The sequence below is a fragment of the Lissotriton vulgaris genome, chromosome 3_1 (assembly GCF_964263255.1).
Source record: "Lissotriton vulgaris chromosome 3_1, aLisVul1.2, whole genome shotgun sequence".
In the NCBI taxonomy this organism is placed as follows: Eukaryota; Metazoa; Chordata; class Amphibia; order Caudata; family Salamandridae; genus Lissotriton; species Lissotriton vulgaris.
The window spans coordinates 362,483,849-362,498,396 of NC_141689.1; the positions used below are offsets into that span (position 1 = coordinate 362,483,849).

Here is a 14,548-nt window from a genome sequence, read left to right on the forward strand (position 1 = left end):
GCACCACACCGTGCCTGTCATGTTGTGCTTTGAAACGCACAACATGCATTTTTAACATGGCGGCGGGCAGTGCTTTCAGCACCGCCCACCGCAATGTTAAAAATGCGGGATGCACCCGCCACTGTGGCGGGTGCATCCTAATTTGAGACACGGGACCTCCGCCCCTCTGGCGGACGGTCCTGTCCCCCAACAGGATGGCAGACGGACTTTGTCCGTCCGCCATTCTAATTGACCCCTTAGTTCCGTAGCCGCCTTATGTTGCGACAGCTCATCTTCTAACATAGATATCCGGGCCTCTGCCTCGTTAAATCTAGATACAAAGTCTGCATGTGATTTAACCAGACGTCTTACAGAATTCTGTAATTTGCAACAAGAGTTCTGGAGTCTTTGACTTTCTTCTCTCGTTTTATCCCTATGAGACATGATGGAGCGATAAATCATGGATAAAGAAACCTCCTTCCCCTCAATTCCTCCTTGTCCCCCTTGGAGCAGTGGTTTTATCAAACAATCCTTCTTGGCAAACAAATCAAGCTTCCTGACAGTTTTAAGTTGCCCATTCTCTAATTCTTCAGATTCTTCCAAAAATAAACTACTATGATCACTGCCATCCAACATTGAGAGTTGAGCAGAGTATTGCAATGCCAAGTCCTCACACGACGAAGTAGATTGCTCCGAGCGAGAGAAAAAGTCACCAGAATCAGCTTCGGGGGTTAGTGTGCCCTGCCCTATTTCCTCCGTAATAACCCCACTGCGGCCGCTTCTTCCATCCGGTCGCGCAGGAGTTCTATCAGCCCTTGAGGAAAGCCCTGCTGAATCACTAATGTTGTCGCCGTGTCCCCCATTCGATACAGTAAGAGCAGGAGCCACCCGGGGGTCCGAATGCAGCATGTTTATGTTATCCTCCAGCACGGTGCACACCCTATTGTCCATTTGGTCATTATTGGAAGCCCATAAGAGTCCATAAGAACCGGAGCACTAGCATTAGCCCCACCACACATTGTATCAGCATTCTTTACGATTATACTCTCAGCAGCCTCCGTTCCTTTATCTTTCTTTTTATTCTTTTCCTTTCCTTTAATCCCGGCAAAAAGTGCAGGTATTTTTTTCTCAATCTGAATGCCCTTTAGTTTAGTCCCAGAATCGGGGGCAGATTCATGTAATTTGTTCACAGCTGAGTAATCGCTTTGTACAGTCTTGCCCCTCACCTGTGTAGCAGCCCCGGAATTCTCAGCCACTTCTGCTGCTCCCTCCTCCTGTCCGCGGGGCTTGCCGCGAGAGCCCTTCAGCGGCATCGAGGCAGAAGACCTGAATCTTACAGCACAATTAGGAAACGGCCTCCAGGTGCGCCGCACGCTGGCCAGGAGCAAATCCCAAAGACCACGACGGGTCCGCACTCGCTTCGCAGCCGACAGAATCAGCGGCACAAACACCATCATTAGCGTCCCGTGATCGGCAACAGAAACCTCCAGGTAAGCTCCGTACACCGCCAGAAAGCCCTTTCAGATTCAAAGATGTGGAGAGACGCCGGTAATGCGAGAAATCCCTTTTCCACTACACACAGGGTCTCATTAGCAGGGTCCGGCAAGAGAGGTCCGCTCAAGCGTCCGCAGCCGTCGTCATCTTGCCTCTACCATAGAGCATATTATGAAGCACATTATCGCCGTTTTAGCAGCAGTTTTCTGCTGCTAAAGCAGCAATAATTTGATTGCCTGTCTTGATAATATGCCCCTGAGTTCCTTCATGAACCCAAATACTCTCTAAGTGATTTAAAATACATATCATACCATCCTTCCATTATACCGAGGATTTAAACGTGAGTTTACAAAGTTCGCAAGAAATCTGCTATGTTCGTAATTAAATGAAAGATTTATACAATCACCAAAATAAACACATTATTACTTTAAGTGATGAAGTGCTCCTCCTCTGGTTGATTTTGAACCTATAATAGAAATTGTACTTTTATATAAGTAATGTTTACTTTGGATAATAAATTTGAACTACGAAAAAAGACACCAAGAGGATGCACACACTGGTACTTCTTTAGTATTTATGCGAAAAAGTGTAATTTACCTTTAATGCAGAGACAAAGAAGAAATAGCATATGCATCATTGGGGTGTACCAACAACGCAAGTGCTACCATGCTTGCCTTAACCACGCATTTGCGTTGTTAAGGCAGTACGCCGTCTAGCTAGTGCTAGGCGGAAACAGGAGGATCAGGAGAGGACTCGGTGAGGTGAGTGGGCTGGCGCTGTGTTTTAAGGGGTGTGGGTAGTTTTTAAGGTTTAGGGGTAGTTTTCAGGGCTTGGGGTAGGGGTTGTTTTTAGGGCTGGGGGGTCGGGGACGTTTTTAAGGATCGAAGGGGGACATGGTAGTTTTAGGGCTCAGGGGAGGGCAGGTTGTTTTTAGGGCTTGAAGAGCAGGGACGTTTTTAGGGTCCAGGGGAGGGTGTTGAATTTTAGGAGGGAGGGGCTAGATTTAGCTCTCAGGGTGGGGGCTTGTGGGGCCGTTCTAGGGCTCAGGGTGGGTGGCAGGGAACGGGATACTTTTTGAGAATGGGGAGCAGAGTAGTTTTTTGGGGTCGGTAGTTTTTAGGGCTTAGGGGAGGATGGATACTTATTAGGGCTTGGGAGGGTGTTTGTTTTCAGGAGGGACGGCGTAATTTTAGGCCTCAGGCTGGGGGTCAGTGGTCAGGGCGATAAGTCTTAACCACACATATGTCTTTGTCATACATGCCTTAACAACGCATATTTTGCTGTAAAGACATGCGTGAGGCATATGAATGGTTAAAACATACGTGGTTTAGACTACGTGGAACCTGAATGCCTGGTAAACACATGTGTGGTTCCGTCTCACAACCCTTGAGGAGCCATGGAAACTAGAAGGTTTGATGGGATGTGAATCATTCTTCAAATGTTTACATTATCCACATAGTCAAATTATAAAACACGATTTTGAGTTATAGCTTTGCAAGGCGTCCCTTCCACAAAGATATAGGAATTTAACATGTAAAATAGAGACTTGCATAGCATTGCCAGCACTTCGTATGAAGAGGAATGATACAGCACGAGGTGACAGTGATATACTCCCTCGGGGGAGGAAAACTGGGGAGTTAGGCCACTCTTTATGTGAGTCTAAGGCCCACATGCATCAAGCATTTTTGGAATCGCAAACGGTGCGGTTCCTTAAAATCGGCCGTTTGCGATTCCAAAAGTGCTGTTTGGGATGCATCATGCTATTTTAGAAATCGCAACTTTTTTGCGATTTTTAAAATTGCGATAGCATATAAGAAATCGCAATTTTGCGATTTCTTAAATGCTATGCATCATTTAAAAAAAATGTGCGATTTTTCAAATTGGAAGTGCAAATTACCACGAAGTTCAACCTCGTGGTAATTTGCGAAATTGTTTAAAAATGCACAAAAATGCATTTTGTAAACTGTTAAGTTACAGACACACATGTCCTTAGGACATGTGTGCATGTAACTTATACTGAAAAGTACATTTCGTGGGTGCAGGGGGGGGTCATTTGGACCCCCCTCTCCACCCTTGAAATGCATTGATGAATTGCGATTTCAAATTGCAAATTCGCAATTCCCATTCATTCCTATGGGCATTTTGGCCTTAAGGAATGAATGGGAATTGCGATTTCGCAATTGAAAATTCGCATTTTTTATGCGATTCGGTAAAAATAGCGATTTTTACCGAATTGCAAAAACAATGTGAAAATATTCATGCATAGGCTTTTGCGATTTCTAAATTGCGAATCGCTATTTTTCGCAATTTAGAAATCGCAAAAGCCGATATTGATGCATTTGGGCCCATGTATTTCTAACAGCTACACTGTCAAACCAGACATAAAAATTAGTAAATGGCTGTGATTTTCTCCAGGATTAATAGTTTACTATATTAGTGGATGCGCTTACCCGAGGACTTTAGTTGTTCAGTACTAAACTGATAGAGGAGGTCGTATGTTCCACCTACTGAACCGGAAGTGATGTAATGGGTTCCAAAGTCATCAAATATCCTGCCATACAAAGCAAAGTTGTACTCCAAAGGCAGACCTTTCAGAGACATTAAGAAGACATCCGAAAGGTGAAGGTCGGACTGTTTTGTTTTGAATTCTGCCACAGATATCGTTTTATGGATGCGAATAAAGTTGGAATCCTTAAAACAAAAAAACACAAACAAAAACATTTGTTAGATTGAGTTATGTAACTGCATGCAAAATATTGGATTCTTTATTCAAATAACATAAAGTATAGATTGTATAATAGCTAACGTGAGCATAAATATTCAACACAAATCTGACACCTGCAACCTCGATATTTAACCAAAAGCACAATGTCAAAGCCTTACCTAAAAGCAGTTCTTTGTCTCAGAGCAAGAGGGAGAAAGACAAAAAAGGAAGAATAAAGAGGAAGAGAAAGTTAGGAAACAGTGGGTTTTCTGACAAGAAAGTACAAGAAGTATAAAGCAATGCAAGAAAGAGGCATGCGGTGAAATCGAGGATAGGCAAATTGATATTTGGCACACCTGGCACTTGCCAGGTGAATCCTGCTGAAGAGGGCTGGCTTTAGCGCTGGTGGTGCCCTGTCCGACAATGTTTGTTGGCGCCCCCAATGACTACCTCCGTTTGGGATTCCCTCAGTACCACCTTCAACAGTGCCCCTCAAGCCTCCATAACTACTCTCTCCCAGATGCTTAAAATTCGTCTATAGCACCACTGATACCAGTGTAGGGTGTCAGAGCCATTTACATCACTCATATTACACAGAGACAATCAATCCAGTGGCATAGCTAGCCATTTGGCCGCCCATGACAGTCACTGTGTTTGCCATCCCGTGGTGGCCAATTGAAGAGTGGGGGGGTTTGCCGCCCCAAGACTGCAGGTAAGAGCGGGGAAGGCGGCCGCCGCCAAAACCAGTGCCACCTGGGGCAGACTGTTGCCAAGCCACTGTATCAATTATATGTGTGTAAATCAGCATATGGGAAACTTTACATAAGACAGAGAACTACAATAGGAGTCATGTCATTCATATTGTAGGCAGTATAGTTTAAGAGTGCAAGGTCTGGGTTGGGAGTTTGATTGCTATCCAAATTAACTCTTTTTGCAATGTTATGCTAATGGAAGACTGAGGATAAAATCATAATGCTCTAACCTATACCATGCAGTTTTCATCCAGCTCTTTGATGACAGTTAAAAGCTCACTGTTCTACATTAAGATTTTAACTTATAAACAGCAAGTAACAATAGGATCTCTCTGACAAAAGCAGTAACCTGCTGACTTATTTACATGATATGCACTTTGTGATGTGCATGGTACACATTATTTACAGCAGGCCTATTAACCCTCTGTGCTACCTTACGATGAATCAAAAGTTCCACTAGACAAAGCTCCGATCTCTCTCTTTCAAGAAAGAACATTAATCACCGGAGACATCCTGACATGTTTATTGTTGCCTGAAAATTGTGGAGTTAAAGAACTCAGTAGCAGTTGCTTCTAAAACCATAATATATGTTGCAACACCACAGAGCTGGCCCTGCCTACATCTTACTTTGTTTTTCAATTCACAAACTGAAAGTGAATTACACAAAATTGAGCTGGTGTAGAACATCTCTAGTAATCAAGGAGGCAAGAAGATGTACTGTTGGTGCGAGTAAAGAGCGAAGCTCGGTTCTATGTGCCTAGATCAATTAAATGAAATCCCCAAACGTACATGCAAAACCTTTTATTTTATATTTGGACTCGTAAGCAAAGCAAATATTTTACTGCAGCGCATGGGTGGGCATACAAGCGTGCCTTTTGATCTGTTTAACACTGTTATCTCTCTTCTATTTCTATGAAGATTAACATTGTGAAAAAAGAAAGAGGGACAACAGTGTTCAACAGTGCAGACTTTTGGGCAACGAGACTGACGCCGAATTCAGAGCACGAAAGGCACCCTCCTGACCTTGGCACCCAGTGTGGTGGCACCGATCGAACTGCCCAAAATCCAGCACTGCTAGTGAAAGCATCATGGTTGCTGATTTTTGCCAAAATAGAAAAGCAATCCTTTCACATTCTACTTTTTCTCAGTTAATGACATCATCAAAGAAAAGCTTTCCTGTAAGACCTGATGATTTACATAACGAACCTTTAAGGATCTATTCGTATTTATTTTAGTTAATTTATATATATAATTCTAACCATTGCTTTTCGATAGTTAGAGCGCTTGACATCTCCATATACTTTTGCTGTACATTCCACATCATCAGTTTCATACAATTTTACCTAAACTGTACATCAGGAGTTATTTCTTATGGAGTGCCTCTACATTAACACCCCATGCTCATGTGATAGTGGTAACTGCTGATGAAGTTTGGGCAGGTGGTAATGTCGTACCTATTCTAATATGCTTATGCCGGTACCTTTCTATGCCTAGTTGGATGCTTTCTGTGGAGGGTATATTTATGGCTGTGCCCAAGTTTGTGCCTAGAGTTAATTATGACTTATGCTAATGCTTCTGAGGCCTACTACTTTTAGGCTGCTATGTTTGGGCTCCTGGCTAATGCTATGCCCACTGTTGATGGATTCCTGCCTAAGGTTCTATGCCATTCTTATGCACACTGTGTTTCCTGCCTCATGGTTTAGATCTGCTGCATGTCTATGCCTGATGTTAATTCTGACGCCTAATAAGTTTTCATGCCCAATGATAATACTTATGTTTTTCTATTACAGCATTGCAACTGATGGACTTATCTTTTTCATTCATCCATTATCCTTTCCCAATGGTTCTGGCAGCAGCCCGACTGGCCCTGCCCTGTGAATAATCCCCATTGTAAATATTGCCCTGGCGCAGTATACTGATAGTTGTGATTACCTGTGGAGGTTTGGTACAATACAAAAGTAATTCTTTTTCACCAAAACTGGTGTTGTGTCTCTTTTTGTGGGGTGCTTCGTGTGTTGTCTGTGAGAACTGCGTGGATGCTTCACACATGTCCTCAGGAGTTTGGCCTGCCCGCTCTTCACCATGCTACCCCATTTCTAACAATGAGTGTGGGGAAATCGTGATCCGTATTTTCAAGGGCCATTTTGAATGCTTGTACACGTTGTATCTGCCCGTACCTGCATTCTGCAAACCACTGCTGCATCGCGCCGACAGGGGAAGGCTCCCCGCACCAAAATCATCACCAGGCTGTTGAGAGCCCCACCGCCTCCCTCCCGCCGTCCGGCTGTTTCTTAACATCTACAGCGGGGCCGCTGAGTGGAGCGAGGCGAGGGGCTGCCTACAACTCCCGGCAGCCCTTGAGGTCTCCAGCCACACCCCCAGCACGTCACGCCAGGAGGCGCATCAAGGGTGTCACCGCTCCCTCTCGCGGGACGCGAGCGGGACGCTGAGCAAAGCCTGGGCCAAGGGTGGGCCCGTCCTAGCCCGTCTGCTGCGAAGTTACAGAGTGTTTTACTACCAATCACGACACATTATCAATCTAAGGCTCATTTTTTTCACTCCACTCAGTCAAAAAAATATACAATGACAACAAGAGGCTCTAGAAGTAAAACCATAAAAAAACATGGCGACCACAGTCGGCCCCATTGAACAAATTCTCCATAAAGTGAACAAAACCATAGATCAAACAGTATTGATGATCGATCGCCGCGTCTCATACGAGCTAGACCAAGCACAACGTTCATCTATGGGCATGCTGGCACAGGCTCAAACCCCAAATGCTGTACTTCTCCAACTCGACCTCGGATATAAACGTCGAAATACACGCACTACCAAACACAGTCGACCTATCAGTAGCCTCGCAACTGTCTAATTCACAATCTTCTCAGGATCTCGAACAGACTCCCGATATTTTTGCAAGTTTGCAACCAACAAATAACGATTTAACACAGTCAGAATCCAGAGGTATAAGGGAAGGAGCAATCCCAAAACAACAGACTCATATAGAATCACGCCCTAAGAGTCCAACACATATCATTGTCACAAATTCCGATTCTGAATTATTTCTTAGTCACCAAAATCAACAGAATTTTGTTATCACAGATTCTACTAAGAACATTACTTCTGACGTACTCATAGTCGAAGACCATGTGAACAGATCCAATTCTAAACAGAATCGACAAGAAATGTTGGTTCCTCATCCGACAAGGAGCATAAGTCATTCCAAGATAGAACCATCCCTGCTAAAAGAAATCTTGGAAATGGTAAAACATCAACTACAACCTATACAAAAAAGTCTCGAAATAATAGAAAAACAAATGGCTATATTAATTGCCACCGCCAAAACAACCACCAACCTAAGGAAAAATGACCTCTCAACTTCTTTAGGCACTACCACCAACCTCGGAAAAATGAATACTTCCAATACAACGAAACAATTAGTGAACAAACCGATTACCACAAATACCACAAACGCCATAATCAAAAACACAAGAGAACCGGAAAAAAAAATCAACTAATCAAACTATTCTTCCAAAAACTAAGCCTAACCAGGACAATGTTAAAATCACTACTGGTCCCCAAAATCAATCAGTTTCAAATACTATTCCTGCAAAAGCCTTACCCATAACAACTCCTTCCATTCCACCTGCATCAAATACCCCCCGTCATGAACAATCACAGAGACAAACCAGTAAATCAGAACGACCTAATAAAAGGTGGCCAAAAGTAGTAAATCTTCCACCGGAAGCAGCTCCCTTTGTAGCTATATTAACAGGGGTCCCAGAATTAAATAAAGACACAGATGAACCTACCTGGTCCTTACTAAACAAAGCACGCTACTGGCTAAATATCAACAGGCCCAATCACTCTAACAACAACATCACCAGAATCACCACGGTGAGAAGGGTCTCTTGGATAGGCCACCAGCCAAAAACAATCCACGGCGATTGTATAATAGTTAACTTTGAAAACCCACGAGCAGTGGACTACATCTGTTCTTGGGATACTCCAGAAAGTAATGAAGGAATAAATGTTAAACGTTTATCCTTTTTTTACCCCCGACAAAACCATCGCTTCGAGGACCCTAACTGGCCATCAAACTGGTCCTGGAGCCAACCCGACCAAGGACCAAGAAACTGGAATCAGGGTGACAGGGGTCAAGGAAACAACCAAAGGCACCATTTCCAGGGGGACTGGGGATATGATCACAGAGAACGAGGTGACTGGATTAATTATGACAGGAGGGCATACCAACACCTGCACAGAGAACCCTGGACTGGAATTCCAACTTTCAATCATTACAGCTGCCTAGACATGATCGACTGACCATCATCACACCTTCATACTTCGAGTCTTCCGCTGAAAACTAGAGTACATTTACTCTCCCCAGCTAGTACCCTAAAGATCAAGACGTCTGAAAAGGCTCAAAGCTCATCAAAACTTAGAATACATGATCGCACCCCAAAACACATAACCCAAAATGTAGGCAGTCAGATCAAAGATGGTCCTCATCTTTCCAAATCAGTCACTAGACTGCAGACTATGCCACATCCTGCCTCAATTAAACGAATATGCGAGGCAGCTTTGAACATAGACCCTCCAAACTCAATGGCAGAGGTTGAACCCCTCGACGTGCCGATTCAACCTGTTAACACCACTACAGACGCCGAGAGGATCATGTTATTCTGGAATGTGGCGGGTCTAGCAACTAAGCATCTGGAGAAAACTTTTCTGGATCTGGTTCACACAAGTGACTTAATCTGTCTTCAGGAGACATGGCTGAATGATCCAGTCCACCTGGTGGGATATAGAACATACTTCTCCCATGCAACAAAATCACATTCAGGGAGAAGCAAAGGGGGCCTAATTAAATACATCTCTAACCTTTGGCCATGTCAGGAAATAATGCCTATAGTACTCCACCAGAATTATCAGGTCATTAACATTAAAGTAACTAACCAAGTTATCTATACTATAATAAACTTGTATAACAATATGACCCCGACGGAACTAACCAAAGCTTTAAGCGAAATCAGCGATGTAACAAATGAGCAAAAAATTAAATACGCCAAAGTTGCACACTCAATAATCTGGGGCGGAGACTTCAATCTACATATATGCAGTAAAAGCAATACCCCTACATGTGGGATCACAGATGATCATTAACTCATTTTTCTCACACGGAGGAAGGAAACAAGATGCAGGCCATCATGTTCGAGCTAGATATAGGGTTCGGGAACATGATAATGACACCGATAACCCAATTTACATCAACTTTCAATGGAAGAGGCGCTCAAACATTAATTGATTATATTCTAGTTTCTACCAATAACGCCACATGCATAAAGCACTTTGAAGTGAATAACAACGCACTCAGTGACCACTATCCACTCAAACTAACTTACCTAGAGCCTGATCACCACAAGATCCAAGTTAAGGACCGTTTGGCTTTACTGCATCAAGAAACACTCACATTAAATAGATTGAACGGCTTCACCCTAAAATGGGGTAATTTAGACCAAGAAAAAATTAGCGCAAGAATAATTAAAAAATGCAGGACTCACATCGACAATTGCTTAAACCCTACCGCAACTGCATCTGAAATTCTGACCGGCTACAACGCAATAGTGAAAACCATAGGAAATGAACTAACCAAACCTAGAAAACAAAACAACACACTAAGAAAAGGTTGGTTTAACGCCCAGTGCACAAAAGCTTATTCGAACTTAAAGAAAGCCCTAGCAAAGAAAGATCGAAACAGAGAAGAGATAGTGCAACTAAGGAAATCATATACGCACGCACTCAAACAAAGGAAAAAAGAGATACAATGTAACCTCTGGACTCAACTTCTAAACAGCAGCACTCAAAAAGACAGCGTAGCCTTCTGGAAAATAGTCAAGACCCCATTTTTAGCCAGTAATAACGTGGGTCCCTCCCTAGATGTTGCAATAAATGCGGAGGACTGGGTGCAGCATTTCTCAGGGGTTTTTGGAGAAGTTAAATCTGGAGACTTGGCCCTTCCACCTCTCCTCCCATTGGTGAAATACCCGATAGAAATACACTTCACCATTAACGAAACAATAAAAGCTATTAAGACTGCAAAAAACGCCAAAGCGCCAGGACCAGACTCCGTTCCTATGGACCTTTACAAACTCCTTCCTGATCTCTGGTCCCCTCTTTTAACCAAGGTTCTGCACGCAGCTAAGGAAATTAACCTCCCTAATTCCTGGTCAACATCGATCTTGGTCCCCATTTTCAAGAAAGGCAACAGAGACAGTCCTTCCTGTTATCGCCCCATTTCCCTCCTGGACTCGGTTGGAAAGATGGCAGGGAGGATACTTCTTGATCGTCTCCAGGAGTGGTCTAAAGAACATGGGGTACTCTCAGATCTTCAATACGGGCTGAGGGCTGGCCTGAGTACCGTGGACCAAGTTTTGAATCTAACCTTACTGGCCGGAAAATACATAACAGCGAAAAAAGCAAGCCTACACATGGTCTACGTTGACCTCACGGCAGCGTTTGACTGTGTAGAACATTCTAAACTCTGGTTAATAATGCTGAAAATGGGGATTGAGCCAGCAATCGTAGACTTTTTACGTGAGTTATACTCTGGCGCCACGGGAAAGGTACGATATGGGTTGGAAGGCCAACTTACAGATAGCTTCCCAATACAGAAGGGGGTCAGGCAAGGGTGTGTGCTGGCCCCCTTCCTATTTACGCTCTACACTAATGGACTCGAAGCTGCAATGCTACAGGGCGTAAAAGATTTCCCAGCAGCGGGCAGGCGACCGATCCCAGCATTGCTATACGCCGATGATGCGGTGATCCTCGCACGAACCCCGATCCAGCTACAACGTACCCTAAATAACTACTGCACTTTTATGACAAGCCTTAATTTAAAAGTCAACATAAAAAAACTTATGTGATGCACGCTGGTACTAGGGGGGAAAAAGTGAAGACAATTTCTGTGGACAATCTGTCCCTTGAAAGAACTAAAACTTACCCATATCTCGGCATTACTATTGACGAAGAGTTTAATTGGAAAGAAGCAATCATCTCTCGCAAGTTGTCACTCGTAAGAACAGTGGGCGCTCTAAAAGCTTTCTCTCTCCGTCTAGGAAAAAGACCTCTGGCAGAGATGATAAAGATCTACAATGCAAAATGCATCAGCACGGCTATCTTCGGAGCAGGAGTTTGGGGAATAACAAACGTCGAACAAATTCAGAAAATCGAAAATTCTTTCCTGAAATTCTTACTAGCTGTCCCACAGAGCACGACTACCTTTGGCTGCCATTTAGAACTTGGAGTGGATCATATCTCAGATCTTATTAAGATCCAGCCCATTATGTTATGGCGCAGAATATGGGCCACAGACGAATGCCAGCTCACAAGAGCAATCATTGAGGACTGTATGAAACTAGAGCATATGAAAAAGATAAAATGGTTATACTATGTAAAATCTTTCCTTGCAGATATTGGTCTTTCGAGGTTCTTTGACGAACCACAGTCAGTAACAGACATAGCGAAAAAAGAACTAAAAAAGCTATGCCTGTCCCACTTAACCCAACTACGGATGATGACAAAAATAGGTAAACCATCAGTCCAACACTGCCTAATGATACAATCAGCTCCATCCATCCAACCGTATCTGCAGCACGACCTGACGCAATTTGAAAAACTTCTTCTCACCCGTTTCAGGTTCAATCTTTTTCATACAATGGTTTCATTCCCTTCTCAGAATATTTGGACACACAATACAACAGCGTGCCCTTGTGACTCTATCTCCCCTCAGTCCACAATTCATGTTCTTTTCTTTTGTAAATTTTATATGCCATTCCGCAAGAGGTGGATTCTACCAATTCTAAAAGTAATGAAGGTCCGAAGATGCCGCCCAGCATACCTGGCGTTGCAGTTTTTGGAAAATAGCTTAGTCTCAAAATCCGTGGCACATTACCTAAAATTGTGCCTCAGGCATCGCATGAACTTATGAGAATTATAGAGTTGCCTTAAAAAATGGACCTTAGTAAATGCTCTGTCCTTTTTAAGAGAGACTAATTTTAATGTACTATGAATTTTAAAGTTTTTTAACAGTTTTTATTGTGTATATTTGTACTTTTATGGCTTTCATAATGGAAACCGAATAAAGTTGTTTTGAATTTGAATTTTAATGCTTGTAATTCAGCTCACTGATCTGTACAATCTTCTAGAGATTGTGCTTTTGTGACCATTGGTCGGAATTTACCATCACGCATACGACCTTAAATGGTCGCGTATGCTGCACTATAAGTTTGCTTACCCCCGTACCGGGTTGTGCAGATCCATCAGTATGAATTATATATTCATACTGGTCGAGAGAGTGAATCTCAGTAGGCAAAGGACATTCATGTTCGTATTGCAGGAATGCTTGTGTTTTCAAATAAGGATCAAAACATATTCAACATCAGTTGCAGCAAGAGAATTAACCCATTGTATTAATCTTGGATGTAAAGCTTTTGCATTCAGAATGCTTGCTTTCGTAACTGCCTGTAAGGCTGGTACAGGGATCACGACCATAGTGCATTTCCCCTGTGCTAGGGCTCTTTCTTTTGCTACAGCGGTTTGAACTGCTTTCAGAATTTTTTCTGTAGACGTGAATTTCATTTCTACTTGTGTGAACAAATGCGATTTGTATGCAATTGGTACTTTTTCATAACATGCTGGGTCCCCATTATTTAGAAAGCTGTCAAATTCATACTTTCAGGTGCAATGTTTTGACAAAAGACACAGTTAGAAATGTCTAATGTGATTTTATATTTTTTCCGCACAATGTTATTCATTAATGCTGTACAGTGTGCATTTTGCACTGCAAATGTCTTTGAACAAGAGTTCAGGTGTGTGTAATCCAAAACTAGATGATATGTATTGTCTGGTTTGGAAACAGGAAACAAAGGATTGTTCATTGATGAGGTGCATGTTTCAATTACCCCTTGGTATTCAAGTTGATCTAAGATCTCCCTGGCCTGTTTTTTTGCTTCTTGCTTAATTGGGTACTGCCTTTGTGCAATAGTTTTATTTTTTAACTGGATTTTGTGGTGAGGTTAGTCCTCATCCCATCCTACATGAATTCTGTATAACGCTGGGGTTAGGACAACTGCCCATTTCCTGGCATAAGTATATTTTAAATGTACTGGAACATGTTCGGAGAAGGCTGGCATAATTATGTCTTCCCCATGTGGGCACTCCCTGACAAATTCTGGTGGCCAGTCCTGTTCTGCTGGAAGTATATCATAACCCCTTGAAATTCGCTCCCAAAAGAGTGCTTTCACTTTTCTTGGTATGTCTCCCTCCATCCGGAGTGCTATTTTATATACCCGATGTGGATAACTAACCCTGGTGTCTACAGTCTCAACTTGAATGTCCTCATTCAAGTCCACTGTCTCCAGAAGTACCTTCAAGGTCTGGTGAGCCATTGTTACTTCTGCTGCACTGTACAGCATTGTCTCAGCCATTCTCTGTTCTTTAGTTATGTTCTCAGAATTTTCGGCATGTTTGATCTTCAGACCTGCTACCTTTTTTTTGGAGAATTGAGGTTTTGTTTTGTTTTTCTGAAGGTGTTGATTGTCTTTAGACTTCACGTGTT

The 14,548-nt window shown here is 42.9% G+C and overlaps 1 protein-coding gene across 1 annotated transcript in view; it reads right to left on the bottom strand.

Moving 5' to 3' along the window:
* The window catches only part of LOC147726456 (complement component C6-like), a 563,575-nt gene that overhangs the window by 289,587 nt on the left and 259,440 nt on the right, over positions 1-14,548 (bottom strand). The window contains exon 8 of the mRNA XM_086960580.1: positions 3,924-4,164. Coding sequence (XP_086816706.1) covers positions 3,924-4,164 — 241 coding nt within the window. The remainder of the gene's footprint in view (positions 1-3,923; positions 4,165-14,548) is intronic.